The sequence below is a fragment of the Dendropsophus ebraccatus genome, chromosome 3 (assembly GCF_027789765.1).
Source record: "Dendropsophus ebraccatus isolate aDenEbr1 chromosome 3, aDenEbr1.pat, whole genome shotgun sequence".
Lineage (NCBI taxonomy): Eukaryota > Metazoa > Chordata > Amphibia > Anura > Hylidae > Dendropsophus > Dendropsophus ebraccatus.
The window spans coordinates 26037957-26054799 of NC_091456.1; the positions used below are offsets into that span (position 1 = coordinate 26037957).

At 41.5% G+C, this 16843-nt stretch overlaps 1 protein-coding gene across 10 annotated transcripts in view; it reads left to right on the top strand.

Moving 5' to 3' along the window:
- The window catches only part of MSI1 (musashi RNA binding protein 1), a 52445-nt gene that overhangs the window by 20286 nt on the left and 15316 nt on the right, over positions 1–16843 (top strand). For 4 of the 10 annotated variants that reach the window (XM_069964074.1, XM_069964078.1, XM_069964076.1 and 1 more), the window contains exons 2-7: positions 5710–5750; positions 6008–6089; positions 6193–6277; positions 12309–12350; positions 12987–13079; positions 14631–14679. In XM_069964074.1, coding sequence (XP_069820175.1) covers positions 5710–5750; positions 6008–6089; positions 6193–6277; positions 12309–12350; positions 12987–13079; positions 14631–14679 — 392 coding nt within the window. Of the gene's footprint in view, positions 1–4483; positions 4693–5709; positions 5751–6007; positions 6090–6192; positions 6278–6580; positions 6606–10148; positions 10219–12308; positions 12351–12986; positions 13080–14630; positions 14680–16843 lie in introns of those variants that run through there. The other 6 variants (XM_069964075.1, XM_069964079.1, XM_069964077.1 and 3 more) reach the window with 4 other exon arrangements.

Here is a 16843-nt window from a genome sequence, read left to right on the forward strand (position 1 = left end):
GCCCTATTTATTAAACAGAGCGATAATCTGCCGAATAAGGTCGATTCGGCAGATTATCGCTCTGTGTAATAAAGACAACGATCAGCAGATGACAACGATCATCGGCTGATTATGTCTTTAGGTCCGGACTAGAGATGAGCAAACCTGGAGCATGCTCGAGTCGATCCTAACCTGAACTTTCGGCATTTGATTAGCGGTGGCTGCTGAAGTTGGATAAAGCCCTAAGGCTATGTGGAAATCATGGATATAGTCATTGGCTGTATCCATGTTTTCCAGACAACCTTAGAGCTTTATCCAAGTTCAGCAGCCCCAGCTAATCAAATACCGAATGTTCGGGTTCGGATCAACTCAAGCATGCTCGAGGTTCGCTCATCTCTAGTCCGGTCCTAAAATCTTCAGCTGTGCATAGCTAAGTGTAATAGTGATGCACGGCCCATGGTTGATGAATCTGTAAAGAAAGTAATGAACTATATACCTGACCTCTCCCTGTTGTCTTCCTGGGTTCTCCATGCTCCCTGCAGCCGCCGATACAATTTCAGAGCTGGTGTCTGAAGTCAGTCGATCACTGGATGAGATGGGACCGCCGCGGCCAGTGATTGGCTGAGCAGCCTGTTACTTCAGACACGGGCTCTGAAGTTGATTTTAGATTTTAGCATTGGCTGATCATTTTCTCTATTACACTGAACGATAATCAGCCGAATTGGGCCGATACCGATTATCGCTCCGTGTAATAGGGCCCTTAGAGAGGAGCGAATCTTGGCCTAGAATCATCCCCAATCTGCGGGCTTAGGGGGCAGGAGTCAGGACTCTGGATCAGGACTTACAAGCAGGTTAGCCCATGTTGCCCTGCCGTGATTAGAGGTAGCAGGGCACTATTTCAGACATTTGGGAGCTACGGTATGCTTATTCTCCATCTCTGTGACATCATCATGACACAACCTGGTGCTGGGGGCGCTGACTGTAACTAGGGCTTATTTTTTCCAGAATACCCCTTTAACATTGGTAGAAGGGATGAATAGGCGACATATTAAAGGTGGAATTCATTTGAAATCATCTACAGTAATTGTATCGATCATTTTAAAGCTCTGATTTCATTGTTTGCATTGTGACTACTTTTATAACAAGTTCAATTGGATTCCGTTGTCGGGTCGTGGTCGGAAGGAACCCCGCCTAAAAAGATCACATTGATTACCTAGAACTGGACAAGGTTCTAACCAAACTAACACATCAGGAGTAGTTGGTTTAGGATGGTGTCTCATTTTCATGAGCAGATCTCTCAGAGGTACATACAAGACATTTACTGTGTCATGGACTGTGCTTTGGCTTTAAAGGGATTATCCAGTGCTACAAAAACATGGCCACTTTCCCCCTCTCTTGTCTCCAGTTTAGGTGTGGTTTGCAATTAAGCTCCATTTACTTCATTGGAACTGAGTTTGAAACCCCATCCAATCTGGAGACAAGAGAGGGGGGAAAATGGCCATGTTTTTTAGCGCTGGATAACCCCTTTAAGGGAGTCCAGCTGTGCTTCCTATATGTATCTATGACATGAATATGAGGAAGTCATTTTGTTAGGCCGTTGGGAACTATTGGGGTCTATTATGCATAGACAGCAAAACTTCTTTAAAAGACCAGCCCTTTTCCAAACCAGATTTCATGTGACAGATTTTCAGTCTGCTGTACAAAATGCATAGTCGCCATAGAAGACATCTTTTTAAAGGGGTACTCAAGCGAAAAAAAAAAAATCTTTTTTGATGTATTCTTTCCAGTCTGACACAGTGCTCTATGTTGCCACCTTTGTCCATGTCAGGAACTGTCCAGAGCAGTAGCAAATCCCTATAGAAAACCTCTCCTGATCTCCATACTGGAAATAACACCACTTCCTGCAGGACATATCTATCTATCTATCTATCTATCTCCTTATCTATCTATCTATCTCCTATCTATTATCTATCTATCTATCTATCTATCTATCTATCTATCTATCTATCTATCTCCTATCTATTATCTATCTATCTATCTCCTATCTATTATCTATCTATCTATCTATCTATCTATCTATCTATCTATCTATCTATCTATCTATATTCTATCTATCTCCTATCTATTATCTATCTATCTATCTATCTATCTATCTATCTATCTATCTATCTATCTATCTATCTATCTATCTATCTCCTATCTATTATCTATCTATCTATCTATCTATCTATCTATCTATCTTTTATCTATCTATCTATCTATCTATTATCTATCTATCTATCTATCTATCTATCTATCTATCATCTATCTATCTATCTATCTATCTATCTATCATCTATCTATCTATCTATCTATCTATCTATCTATTATCTATCTATCTATCTATCTATCTATCTATCTATCTATCTTTCATCTATCTATCTATCTATCTATTATCTATCTATCTATCTATCTATCTATCTATCTATCTATCTATCTAAGAAATTCAGAATAAATGCAGCACTCGTGTAGCGATGAATGTGGTGCCAGGCGGTATATACCAGTGACCACCCGGTATAGGTAATATCAATCAGAAGAATACCGCAGCACTCATGGGATAGAATTCAACACAACATGTTTATTTCCCCAAACCGCTACGTTTCGCTCTCCACACTGAGAGCTTTTTCAAGCAGTCACCACTGCTTGAAAAAGCTCTCAGTGTGGAGAGCGAAACGTCGCGGTTTGGGGAAATAAACACGTTGTGTTGAATTCTATCCCATGAGTGCTGCGGTATTCTTCTGATTGATATCTATCTATCTATCTATCTCCTATCTATATCCTATCTATCTATCTATCTATCTATCTATCTATCTATCATCTATCTATCTCCTATCTATCTATCTATCTATCTATCTATCTATCTATCTATCTATCTATCTATCTATCATCTATCTATCTCCTATCTATCTATCTATCTATCTATCTATCTATCTCCTATCTATCTATCTATCTATCTATCTCCTATCTATCTATCTATCTATCTATCTATCTATCTATCTCCTATCTATCTATCTATCTATCTATCTATCTATCTATCTATCTCCTATCTATCTATCTATCTATCTATCTATCTATCTATCTGTGTCTATCTACATATCACATGGTATATATAAACACAACGGACTTATAAATGTCCCCGCATCTCCGGCGCTACGGAGATTTATGTAGAGGCGGACTGCCGAAAACCTACGCCACCTGAAAGGTGGAGTAGGTCTTCGGCGTATCTTTTAGTTGAAGAAATGATAAATCGCGCGGACTGTGTGTCCGCGCCCCCGTTCCGCCCCCTCCACACCCCGTCCCCGCCCCCCGGCGTACCCGGCGTAAAGTGCCGATATGCGAATATTTTATTTGCAAATCGGCCATTTGCGCATAAAATCATTCGCATATCGGCACTTTACGCCGAAATTAAACAGTACGCCGGATGATACATGTCCCCCAATGAGTGAATTAATCAGACTGGAAAAGAATGGGACCTGTTTAGTGCTTTTTTTCTTTAATACTGACTTTGTTATAGTAGAGAACACCCAACACTGGGGAATATTGGGCTTTTATAATACTGAAAGGGGGACCACCCAAACTTATATTATTTGTTCCTATCCTAGTTGAGACTCGGTTCACACTATGTAAAAATAACGTCTGTATTTCTCAAATAACGGACATTGTTTGCACAACAACAGCCATTGTTATGAAATATGGCTGTTGTTTTTACATAGTGTGAGCCTAGCTTTGGCTGTCCAGGCATGATGGGAGTTGTAGTTTTGCAACAGCTGAAGAGCCAAGGTTCCCCACCGCTGATCTATTATATAAAAGTTAAGGACTAAACCACCAAGTACCACTACTATACAATATATTTGAGCCGCTCTTGTAATGAAAAACATAGCAAAGTCGCCTAAGCACAAAGTATTGATTAACTATGTTAATAATTATTTATACAGCTTACATCTATCGAATACTTTTTATTGGTACAAGAAATCTGTATATGTAGAGTTGGCTATATTACAGCTGTATCCAGGCACCTGTTGCCCTATAGTCCATGATGACATAGCACCATTGTGTATATGGTATACAGCTCCAACCCCTAGTATATAGAGTTGTGGTTTCTGTGCACATGGATGATGATGATGAAGAGGAGGAAGAGGATGATGATGATTTGTATGGTAAAGTATAGACACATGAAGTCTATTCTGATGCATATGGCATCTATTCTGACCCCCTGATGATGCCAGTCCTAGCTCAGTACCAGTACAGCTGGGCAGAGGATGGTGACAGGTTACTGGAAACCAGTGTGATTCCCAGTTAATGCTTTATTATATGTGGAATGTCCTCCCCACCCCCACCACATCTCCAGTGGCTTTAGGGACAGTCAGTGGCAAGCTGGCTCAGTAGGGGGGGTGGTGGGGGCAGGTGTCAGGGAGGGCTCCAGGACAAGGGGCGTGGCATAGCCCTACAGTCAGGGCGGGGCCTAACAGCGGGGAGGCGTTCCCAAATCGGATAAACCGCTAGGTTCTATCCCAACGAGGGGCGTGACTGGGAGATAGTGGGCAGGGCCGCCACGCCCCCTTCCATCCTCTTGTCCCGGGAGCTGCCTCCGTTCTCAGGAGCCGCCAGAGACCGAATGGAGACAGAAGCGCCCCAGCCCGGACTGTCGCCTCCGGACTCTGCGCACGATCCTTGGTAAGGAGCCCCGCTCATCCTGCTCCCGGCTGCCGCCGCCTCTCCGCCGGGCTCGGGGCTGGGGGAGCAGCCGCAGGAGGGCATCAGACGTGGGGAGGTACCTGGGTACACGGGGACCTTGTGTGCAGCAGGGTCACGGGCACAGAGAGGCCACAGCGGTGCCTGGACCAGAGCTGGGGGCCGGTGCTGGCATCATCCTGCAGGGAGGCAGCAGCACTATGGGGGACTATGGCTGCCAGCTCTCTGCACTCTCGTCTTCACTCAAAGTTTAGGTGGCACTTAGTATATTGTGCCCTGAGCCCTATAGATCCCTATATACTACATGGCAGCTTCCCTCCCCATCCCCTATTACTGGCACCCTCCTCCATCACTGGCCTGTGCCCTTGGTGCTGAACAGTCTATGTGCCACCCAGGGGGGCATCACTGTGTTACACCAAGTTATAGCTCCACCATATTACAGTATTACAGAAAGTTCGCCTAGTTACCCCACCTATAAGGGGGTCAGGGTCACCTCGGAAGTTTCCAGGTGGTCCCACAAGGTCTTAGAATTACCCGTAATATATATATATATATATATATATATATATATATATATATATATATAGTGGTCCGTCTCTGAAGAATTTCGGAAAGGTGTCCTTGAGCTCTATATAAAGTCCCCTCACTTTATAAACTTTGACCATCTCTCCTCCTATCCGCGTTGCCTTTGTTATACCATACGGCTCTTTCCCCTCTATATTATAACTATATTACCACCTTAGCAGGGCATTGCTGTGAGGCCCTCTCTCTCTTTTTTTTTTTTTTTTTTATCCCTAGCTCTTGCCCCAGCTTTTCGTATTTCGTTGTATTTTCTTTTTTTATTCGGGTATTTATGCCGTCTCCTGACATTACTCTTGTTCGCTTCATCCTTGCCGATCTTCCCGCTGTTATTCTACGTATTCTCCCGAATAAGTTCTGACTTATCGTTTTGTCTTTTGTTTGTCTTTCCTGACGCTTCTTTGCTTTTTGTCCTTCCAGCAAAATGTTTATCGGGGGACTGAGCTGGCAGACTACACAAGGTGAGCCGAATCATTGCCTGGGGAATATTTGGGGTGCGAGGATTCGGGATTGTTAGCCCCCCCTGTACTTTTTCACCCCCTATTTTCTTCCTTGTGTTCTCCACCCTTTTCTTTCTTTCTCCCCTCATATGTGCACCCTCCCTCCATCGCGTTCTCTCCCTCTCCCTTTGCTTGGACAAGATGTGATTGGATTTTCTGTTGCATTCTGGGATCCGTCTGCCTGGCTTGGTTGTGATAGGCTGCTCTTGTGTTTCTAGAGGGCCTGCGGGAGTATTTCAGTCAATTCGGGGATGTGAAGGAGTGTCTTGTCATGAGAGATCCATTAACCAAGAGATCCAGGTGAGGATCGGTATTACTATCGATACTAACGATATTACTATTGTTAACCGGAGGGGGGTCACAGGTCACTGGTCTCATTTTCCCACACTTTGCTCTCCTGTAGGGGTTTTGGATTCGTCACTTTTATGGACCAGGCGGGAGTGGACAAAGTCCTTGCTCAGTCGAGACATGAACTGGACTCGAAGACGGTATGGGAACCTTTTTGCCTCTATATAGTACTGTGTCAGAACAATTCATGTCCTTTACGTATGTTGTAGTGTTTTCATGTTTGATAAAGATGGTGTTGTTGTGGAAACTATATCAGAGTGGAGGCCGAGGCCTACGGCCCACTAGCCATAAGTTTGACGCTTTGCACGGACCGTAGCCGCCTTACAGCCAGTGCAAAGTTTCTCGGTGATCTCCAGAGGCGTCATCTGCTGCAGATTATACCGACTTGCTGATCATGTGTGTGTGAAAAGTAAAGTGTCTTTTTTGTTTAGCAGGCAAACAATTTAGACAGCATGTGGGGGAAAGCAGGTATGATACTGTGTCGTATAGGTTGTGTCATTCCCATTAGTGATGCCACATACTAGATCACTAAAAAAGAACCTAGTTAGACTGCTGTGTTCAGTACTGGAGACCAGATCTTAGAAGGTCATCAGTTCGTACAACTGCTTTCTTGTCACATATCCATTAATGTCTCTTAGCTTTTTAGTTATTTATTCTATCATTTATCTCCTTCTAAGATATATGTTTTGTGTGTGTGTTTTTTTTTTTTTTGATTCGTTGATCTTTTATGACATGAAATCAATTGTTTCTTATGAATCTCCTTTAGTTAGAAGTAGTAGTTGTTATGCTGTTTACCTGCTTTTTATACTACAAACAGGTGTAGATCAGTGACCTTGTTGTTGTTGTTGTTTTTATATGTATATTTTTTATTACAAGTACCATTGCATTAGGTTGTATGCTTAGTTACTTTATGTTGGCTTACGCGTACACTACACTCCCATGATACCTAGCAATTATTCAGAGCATCATCTGTGGTACAGCAGACCTGTCATAAGCCAATACCTGATGTAACACAAGAGACTCGTTTCTTGTCTAAAATCGAATCGCAGCAGGTAAACAACAATAACATTTTTTTTATTATTATTAAAAAAAAATTCGTATTGTATACGTTACCAGTGAACATAATAATGTGGATTACTATGGATTATTCTATGGGGGGTTAGCAAGACTATAATGGAGGATGAGGATCTCGTCGTGCAATTCTTACAGAACATTTCAGGTGACAGGAGGAGCTTTCGTCAGGTTGTCATTCCTATTAGCGCTTCTTCCCAGAGGATTTACAACTATCTATGCACAGGGATCATGTATACATATATCAAGTTTAGTGTTTTATTTGCCGTTATAGCACCAACCTGTTCCATAGCACTGTACAAAGTGTGTAAATGAAAAAAAAAATTACATTGTTCTAATGCATTTCATATACCAAGCCTCTACATCAGGAATGGGGAACCTTGGGCCCTCCAGCTGTTGCAAAACTACAACTCCCATCATGCCTGGACAGCCTTCGGCTGTCCAGGCATGATGGGAATTGTAGTTTTGCAACAGCTGGAGGGCCCAAGGTTCCCAATCCTTGCAAATAAATCAGCATCAAAGTATTAAAAGTATGGATATTCTTTTTTTTTCCCCTTGATGGAAACCCCTAACTTGCGCAGCCATTCTGCTAACTCCCTGGCACTTTCCATTCAGTCCCAGTCGGTGGGCTCTTGTTTATCAGTGAGAGCTGGGAGGCTCTGGGGACTGTGTCTCTGCAGACGCAGGGGGAGGGGGAGCGCTGCAGCTCATGCTGCTGTCCCCAGCTTCTTGGATGGGAAGTTTCTTTTGTTACCTGGGAGGGGACAAGTGTGTGTTTCATACAAAGAACAGTTGGAAACAGAAGAGATGCAAATGTAGACACTTTATAATTTAGCTGCGGATGGAGGAGTAGAGGGTTCGGTGGGAGCTGTAAAAAGGGGTAGGTTTGAAACATTGGGGGAGGATGACTAGTTTAAGTAAAGTGATTGGGAAATAAAAAAAAGTTTTTGTTGTAAATAAAATTCGGATTTGATAGCTACTTGACATGTTGAATGTTTTATATCGTATTTTTTTTTAGTATATTGGATGGTTTGTGTTGTGATAAATTGGAATAGTCAGATCTGAGTCGGTCACTGGTAAATGTTCAGAACCTACCAACATGACTTATACAACTTACATTTGTGTATACTGTATGTTTTAAACCTTGATCTTCTACTAATTAGATTGTATTATGACACTTATAATGTGTTACTGGTTTTCGGGACTTTGCAATATTTTATAATATATATATATATATATATATATATATATATACACACACAAGTATCCTACCAGGAACAGCCAAATAAACTGCTGGGAACCTTGGCTCTCCAGCTGTTTTAAAACTACAACTCCCATCATGCCTGGAGCTTTAGTTTTGGCTGTCCAGGCATGATGGGAGTTGTAGTTTTGCAACAGCTGGAGCGCCAAGGTTCCCTATCCCTACCCTACAGCAATTATTAAAACATTTAAAAGATTTTTTTATTCCCCTTTGTAATGTGTAAAATATACACTATATTAAATTACAAAGGTTTATCAAACATGGTGTAAAGTTAAACTGGCTCAGTTGCCCCTAGCAACCAATCAGATTCCACCTTTCATTCCTCACAGACTCTTTAGAAAATGAAAGGTGGAATCTGATTGGTTGCTAGGGGCAACTGAGCCAGTTTCACTTTACACTATGGTTGATAAACCTGAAACCTGTGACCTGAAAAATGCTTCCTAAGCTATTAGCATCATGTTATAGAGCAGAATGAGCTGAGCGGATTGATATATATCTTTATGGGAAAAGATTCAATATAACTTGTAATTTATTAATTAAAATCTCTGATGTTTTAATGCTAAAGAGTCCAGTCCATTGAGTGACACCGCCCACTGGACTCCTTAACACAGAAGGATCAAGATCAACATTTTACAAGTTATACTGAATCTTTTCCCACAAAGTTGTATATCAATCTTCTCAGCTTTTCCTGCTCTATAACATGATGTCTATAGATTAGATAGCATTATCTTGCTGACAGTTTCCCTTTAATAAAAATATATGTTCTTGGCTGGCTTGTCTTACCTGCCATTTTTATCTGTATCCCTATATTGCTGGTCTCTGTGCACACCCGCATCCCCGCAGATTGTATATAATATGGCCGATTCTGCCGTCATTATCTCGGGAGTCGATAGCGGTAAATGGGGAATGATCTGGAGGCCGCGGCTTTGGTTAAATTGTACTTTTTATGTTTTTGAAGCCTCTTGTAGATCATTACCTTCTATGTCCGTGTAACAGGACCCATGTGGGAATGAAGTCTTTTTTAAAGTTCAGAATGCCCTCTAATGCCGTCTCTGTCTGTCTGTGCTCTTCCTGTCTCTTCTCCGGCTACTGAATGCTACAGGTGTCTGTGCCATTTACCTGTAACAATAGTGACTTGTGTTTAGTGATGTGAAATTGGTGCATTCCCTCCTGCTCGGAGCTGCAGCTTTCTCAGTTAATAGCATCTTCCTGGCCTTTGCTGACATAGCACAGAGGAATGTCATGACAAAGGGGTATTGTTGGGATATTCTATCTCCTGTTTTGATTTCTCTCCCTTGATGCCCAGAAGCACAAACATTCCCCGGCTCATGACTACTCAGTAGTGCGGACTCTGCCAGACCTGACCCCGGTATACCGTCTCCACTGGTCAGCTTAGTTTACAACCGTACTAAAAGTACCCCCCCATCTCTATTGTCGGCATAACAACGTGTAAATTGACCAATAAATTTACTCGGACCGAGTAATTACAGCGTCTCGCCGTGAAAACCGTAAGACGCCAGCTTTCCGTAGGAATATATCTCTATGGCATTATGAAATGAGCAGCACTCCTGGAGTGAGTGTTTACAGTAACCATGGCAACCTGGGTGTCACTATGTTGATATAGGATCCGTACACGGCATGCTTCCTCAGGCACATATATCTTACAGCTGATGTCGTGAACACTTTGGAACTTATTTTCAGGATTTATTTCGCGTCACTTTTTTTTTTTTTCTCTAATTTTCAATAATGGTGACTATAAGACATACTAATAATTTCATCATTCATTATGGCAAGCATTGGTATGAACTGTCATCCTTAAAGGGATATTCCCATGTCACACATTAGGGAAATCTATACCAACTATGTCTGGCAATATCCTTTAAATACATGTGTGCTTTTTAGATATATTAGTAGAATTCGGGTATAAACTAGGCCTTATGTGATATATTAGGTTTTCTTTATTGCTTGGTAAGACGTTTTTGTATTATCTCCATATAATTTGGGGGGATACATGGTTTTTGGGTGATAATTGTTATATCAGTCACCCATGACTTTTACAATATAGAAGAATCCCGGCACTCACCAAATTGGTTATTTCTTATTTATTCGCTAAAATATCAAGCAGGTACATAATGAGCAGATGAGTGCTGTGTGAGCTTAAATGCATTTTCCGTTTACCTGCTTGATATTTCACTGAATAAAGAAGCAATAACCAATTTGGTGAGTGGCGGGATTCTTCTATTCTGATATTTTGGGACCAGTCCTACCACGTGCACCACTAGCTCCACAGAGTGGCGTCCTTTTCCTATACCCATCACTTTTACAACCCACATGCAAAATAACAAAAAAAAAAAAAAAAAAAATGTGTAGTTTCCTATAGCTGTGCAAGTCAAGTAGTTTAGTTGACGTCAGTCTGCCGTGTGCTGCTATTGGGCTGTCTACAGCAGGCAGCCATACATTATATAGTATGATTAGTGAAGTAACTAGTAGGTTTTTTAACAATTACATTAACTCATGGTGCATTATAATACCTATGTTGTGTAAATCTGCCGTATATTCCAGGTGTCACATACTAGTTTGCTGTATTTCTTTATGTGGGCTGGTCACACGTATACCTTGTTACATCATTACTTATTGTGCCATTGATAGGTGACCACTGCAATGTGTGTATCAAGTCGGATACAGAAACTAGATACTTCTTAGCATGTCCACCAGTTTTACTAGCATCTGTTAACTATCTAATGTCTGAGAACTCATTGTATTATCCTCATTGGTCACAAGTCAATGGGGTTACAATTCATTTTTTGTTTTACTATCTCTGCTGCACAACGTTTAGGCAGTAGCCACTTTATATGTTACATCTTAGTAGCCACGTTTATATATTACGGCTCACTAGCCACATTTATTTATTACATCTCAGTAGCCATTTTTATATATTACATCTCAGTAGCCACCCTTTACATATTACATCTCAGTAGCCACGTATATATTACGTCTCAGTAGCCACCCTTTACATATTACGTCTCAGTAGCCACGTATATATTACGTCTCAGTAGCCACCCTTTACATATTATATCTCAGTAGCCACTTTTATATATTACATCTCAGTGGCCACGTTTATATATTAGGTCTCAGTAGCCATGTTTATATACTACGTCTCAGTAGCCACATTTATATATGACGTCTCAGTAGCCATGTTTATATATGATGCCTCATTAGCTACGTATATATTACGTCTCAGTAGCCACGTTTATATACCACGTCTCAGTAGCCATATTTATATACAACTTCTCAGTAGCCACATTTATATACTACGTCTCAGTAGCCACGTTTATATATTATGTCTCAGTAGCCACATATATATTATGTCTTAGTAGCCATGTTTATATATTGTCTCAGTAGCCACGTATATATTATGTCTCAGTAGCCACGTTTATATATTATGTCTCAGTAGCCATGTATATATTATGTCTCAGTAGCCATGTTTATATATTATGTCTCAGTAGCCATGTTTATATATTATGTCTCAGTAGCCATGTATATATTATGTCTCAGTAGCCACGTTTATATAGAACGTCTCAGTAGCCACGTTTATATACTACGTCTCAGTAGCCACGTTTATATACTACGTCTCAGTAGCCACGTTTATATACTACGTCTCAGTAGCCACATTTATATACTACGTCTCAGTAGCCACGTTTATATAATACGTCTCAGTAGCCACGTTTATATACTACGTCTTGGTAGCATGTTTATATACTACGTCTCAGTAGCCTTTGTTCGCCGTAGTTCCATCACTTGTGCAAAAGTTTAAAATTGTTCTCTTTTTTTATTTTCAGATTGACCCCAAAGTTGCTTTTCCTCGCAGAGCTCAGCCCAAGGTAAGTTTTCACCCCATCAGTACGTGCGGCCTTCAATAAGCAGATATTATTTAAGCGAGTAAATGCGTTTCTTTTTAGAATTCCTAGAAGCGCTGTAAAGGGAATAGTTGGGGACAATCACTTAAAGCAGCGGGGGGAGAGGGCTAGGAGGGAGATGTAACTATTGGAAGGAAATCGGCTTATGTCCAATAACTAGCAGGTGGATCAGAATTGGGTCCTGCAAACACCGGCAGAACTGGGTTAATTCCCTTAAGTAGTTTGTTGACAGACGGCATCTTGGTGTCAGAGCCAGGAAGCTTAGCGCCAGGGTAATTAGGGGCAGCTGGGAGACCCTCAAACAAGGCTCATTTTATTAGTTGCTGTGATTGTTTTTGTCTGATGGTTTTACGTGATGTATGTCTCTATATGGTCTCTGGCAAGTGCCTTACACGAGTACATTCAGGCTTCAGAATTTAAGGTTTTCATAGGAACAGAAATACTTTTTTACACCCTACGTAACCTTCCAGGGAGCTTAAAAGAAATAAATCTAATCCCTTCCATCATATGCCAAAGCAGCACCTGTGCTCATGCCTGCCTCCTGTCCCCTGGTCAGTCCCTTGTCCGCACTCGTCACCTGACTACTCTTAATTGTTACAGATGGTGACAAGGACAAAGAAGATTTTTGTGGGCGGACTGTCCGTGAATACGACTGTTGAGGATGTAAAACAATATTTTGAGCAGTTTGGAAAGGTGAGTGTGCACGGCAGGGAGGGGCAGTACAGTGTATAGTATGTGATCTGCAAGAGACTGATCCCAAAGTTTGAAGCATAAATTATGGACGGAGGCGTTTGGTAATTAGCCGAATATCCATCATTGTGATGAAGCGTGATGTTAATGGAGGCCTGCGGTCTCTATGACAGCTGGGGAGGCATTCTCATCCGCGTCAGTAAGTCGCTGGTCAGCACGTGGGGAGATTTCAAAAGAAGCCTGTAGATTTGGGGGGATTAAGTGAATAATGCAATACACATTTCCTCCTTTTTTTTTTCTTTTGATCGGGAGGAATTTCCAGCATAGTAAAAAAAAAAAAAAGTTGCAATTCTGCAGTTGTAATGAGATTATTTAAGTATGGAGTCTCCTCTCTGTCCATGACACCTGAGGATGGCCCTCCTCCTCCTCCCCCCATTACAAAGCCCTCGCAGACACTGACGAACAAGCCTTGTTATAAGGCGATTAGATCCCCATTTAATTAGGAGGTTGGAGAGATCACTGGATGACTCGGATTTCTCTCCCATCGGCTGCAGATTATCTACCACAGTGTAATGTAAGGGGGGGTCGTACATTATACACATATGACACAGGAACACACTTTATTGCAGCAAATATTCATAGACATGGGAATCACCTGTTTACAAAATGAAGTCAAATACGGCTTTAAAGTGAAACCGGTGCATTGGTGTATTATATTTTTTTATTTTATTCGTGCCACTTTTTTTTATTTTTCTTGCCCACTTTTTTTGTCTTTGTTTCTTCTTTCGACATCTCTGTCTTTCCTTGCGTCTCATACTCGCTCTCCCCCTGATATCTGGTGGGGCCCTCCCCCCTCCCCCCATCTTTTCAGTTGCACACAAAAGCTTTTGCCTCTTTCCCTCTCCCCTGCGGCTCAGGACATACTAAGCTGCAGTCATAGTAACAGGACAGGGCTCCCAGAGCCTCCGATTCTCCAGGGAACCAAACGGTTTTCTTTGAAAGGCAAGAAACTGTTTGACCTGATGAGTAAATAAATATCTCATAGATCTCCGAGCAGGACACACAGGAACCCTGAGCCGCTCTGTTTCTCGGTGCCTCCATTTTCTCTCCTGCATTTCTTTTCTCTGTGTTCCCCCTCATTCTGAGGTCCCTGTGTGGCCTCCTTCTCCTTCTTCTTTTCTGTCCCTTCGCTGTAGGCCTCCTTACCCCTATTCTTTGCACAATGCAGAGTTTCAACGCCACCCCCCCCCCCTCCTTTCCTGCTTGCTTCCTCTATGTGATCCACCTGTGTCATTTTCACTCTACTAAACTATATAACCCTTTATAGATTTAGGCTGCGTTCACACCTACAGGATCCGCAGCAGATCTGCAGCAGATTTGATGGTGCAGATTTGATGCTGTGTTCAGTTATTTAAATGAAATCTGCAGAAAATACGCTGCGGATCCGGTAAGTGTGAACGTAACCTTACCCCATTTCACACATTCTGCAGAGATGTCATACATTTACATGGGACTCATCGCCGCTCTTCTCCCCCTTCTCTCTCTCTCGTACAGGTTGATGACGCCATGTTAATGTTTGATAAAACAACAAACAGGCACAGAGGTAAGTCTCCTCGCTGTGCTTTAGACATGTAACCGTAATGTGTCTACCCAGATCTGCTTCTTGTGATGTGATAATCCTCTTTGCAGAGGCTTGTGTGTGTGTGTGTATAAAAATGGTAAAGTTCCTGGGGATGAGTGTTCAGCATGTGGTCCGGGCTGAGCTGGACACAGCTTCATTGTTCTCTCCCTTCCTGACTCTGAATACCTGTCCATCCTCTTTCTGCCGCCTGCAGCCTCTCTGATAACCCAGCCATATTCTGGGTCCACTGTCACATATGTGGAGCTCATGCTGACAAAGCATAGATGGAGCCAGTGGTTGCAGCCAGATTATACGGATCTTTATCTGATCCGTCACATGATAAGGTCACCAGGCAGTCAACACATTTACATGGATCCCTTAGGGCAGGGAATGCATTAGGGGGTACTTATACAGCTATTGTTTGCCCAACACATAAAGGCCACTTATATGCAGATAGGACTGGCAGGTAACTCCAGTGTAGTGCAAAGAGCCTGTCACCTCCCCATAGTGCAGAGATAAAAACATCTGTGCAAGCCGGGGCGTAGAGGCACATCCTGTAGCTATCATTAGGGTCAGTGGGTTTCGGACGTCTGTAACATTTGGAAAATACTTAAGAAGTCAAAGGATCTTTGAGTTGCCGGAGTGAGCTCAGTCCTCGCTAGCGTCACAAGGATCTGCTCTCTCTTGGGTTTGTTTTGTCATTAAAATTGGGATCGGATCCCAGAAGAGGAAACAAGAGAGACCATTTGTAAATGAAAGGTTCGGGAATGTTTTCCCATGTTTATTCTTCTGAGATACATTCCTGTTCTTGGTGAGAAAAGACTAAAAAACAATAAAATAGGACAGAAGTGCCTATATTTATGCTCTCTGATATCTGCTGTAGAGTTTTACTATATATACTATATATTACTATACAACTGCTGTTGTTTTGGATGCAGACGACACCTCTCTGCTGATCAACGCAATTTCCATTCATAGTAAAATAACATATCAATAAGCATGATGTCACTTTTTTTTTTAGACAACTTGGGTCTCAGTTTCACAGCTAAAACATCAATTTCCTTTGAATTATGCTGTGGGTTTTTTTTTATAAAAAAAAATATAATGGGGTAGATTTCAGCATGGAATATGAACAGGTTCTGCACCAAAATAAACATTAGAATCCGATTTTGTGAACATGTCCTTAAGGTTACTAGTTCTATAAGAAATCAAATTCACTTGAGGAGAAGGAATTCTCTATTTGAGTATCATATCGGCAGTTCTGTGTTGGCAAAGACTTCAGAAGAGAAGGATTTAGGGGTAGTGATTTCTGACAGATGTGGTATGCTGGGCTGTATAAATAATGATATGCTGGGTTGTGTATATAATGGTATGCTGGGCTGTATATAAAATGGTATACTGGGCTGTATATACATAATGGTATGCTGGGCTGTATATATATATATATATATATATATATATGCTGGGATGTATATATAATGGTATGCTGGGCTGTATATATAATAGTATGCTGGGCTGTATATATATATATATAATGGTATGCTGGGCTGTATATGTAATGGTATGCTGGGCTGTATATGTAATGGTATGCTGGGCTGTATATATATAATGGTATGCTGGGCTGTATATATATAATGGTATGCTGGGCTGTATATGTAATGGTGTGCTGGGCTGTATATATAATGGTATGCTGGGTTGTATATCTAGAGGTATAACCAGTAGGAAGAGGGAGATTTTGATCCCGCTGTGTAGAGCTCTAGTGAGACCACATTGATAAAATAGAACGGGTCCAAAGATGGCTACAAAAATAGAGTCTGGAGGAAAGAAGGGAAAGTGGGGACATGATCGAAACCTTTATATATGTTAAAGCACTAAATAAATAAGGTTCAGGAGGGAAGTGTTTTTAGGAAAAGAAAAAAAAACTTAAGAACAAGAGGACACAGTGAGAGGTTAGTTGGAGGAAAGATCAGAAGCAACATGAGAAAATATTACTTTACTGAAAGAGTAGTAGATGCTTGGAACAAACTTCCAGCAGATGTGGTTGGTAAATCTACAATAACTGAATGTAAACCTGCCTGGGATAAACATATATCTATCCTAAGATAATGAGAAGGGAAATACTAAAAGAGAAGACTAGGTGAATCAG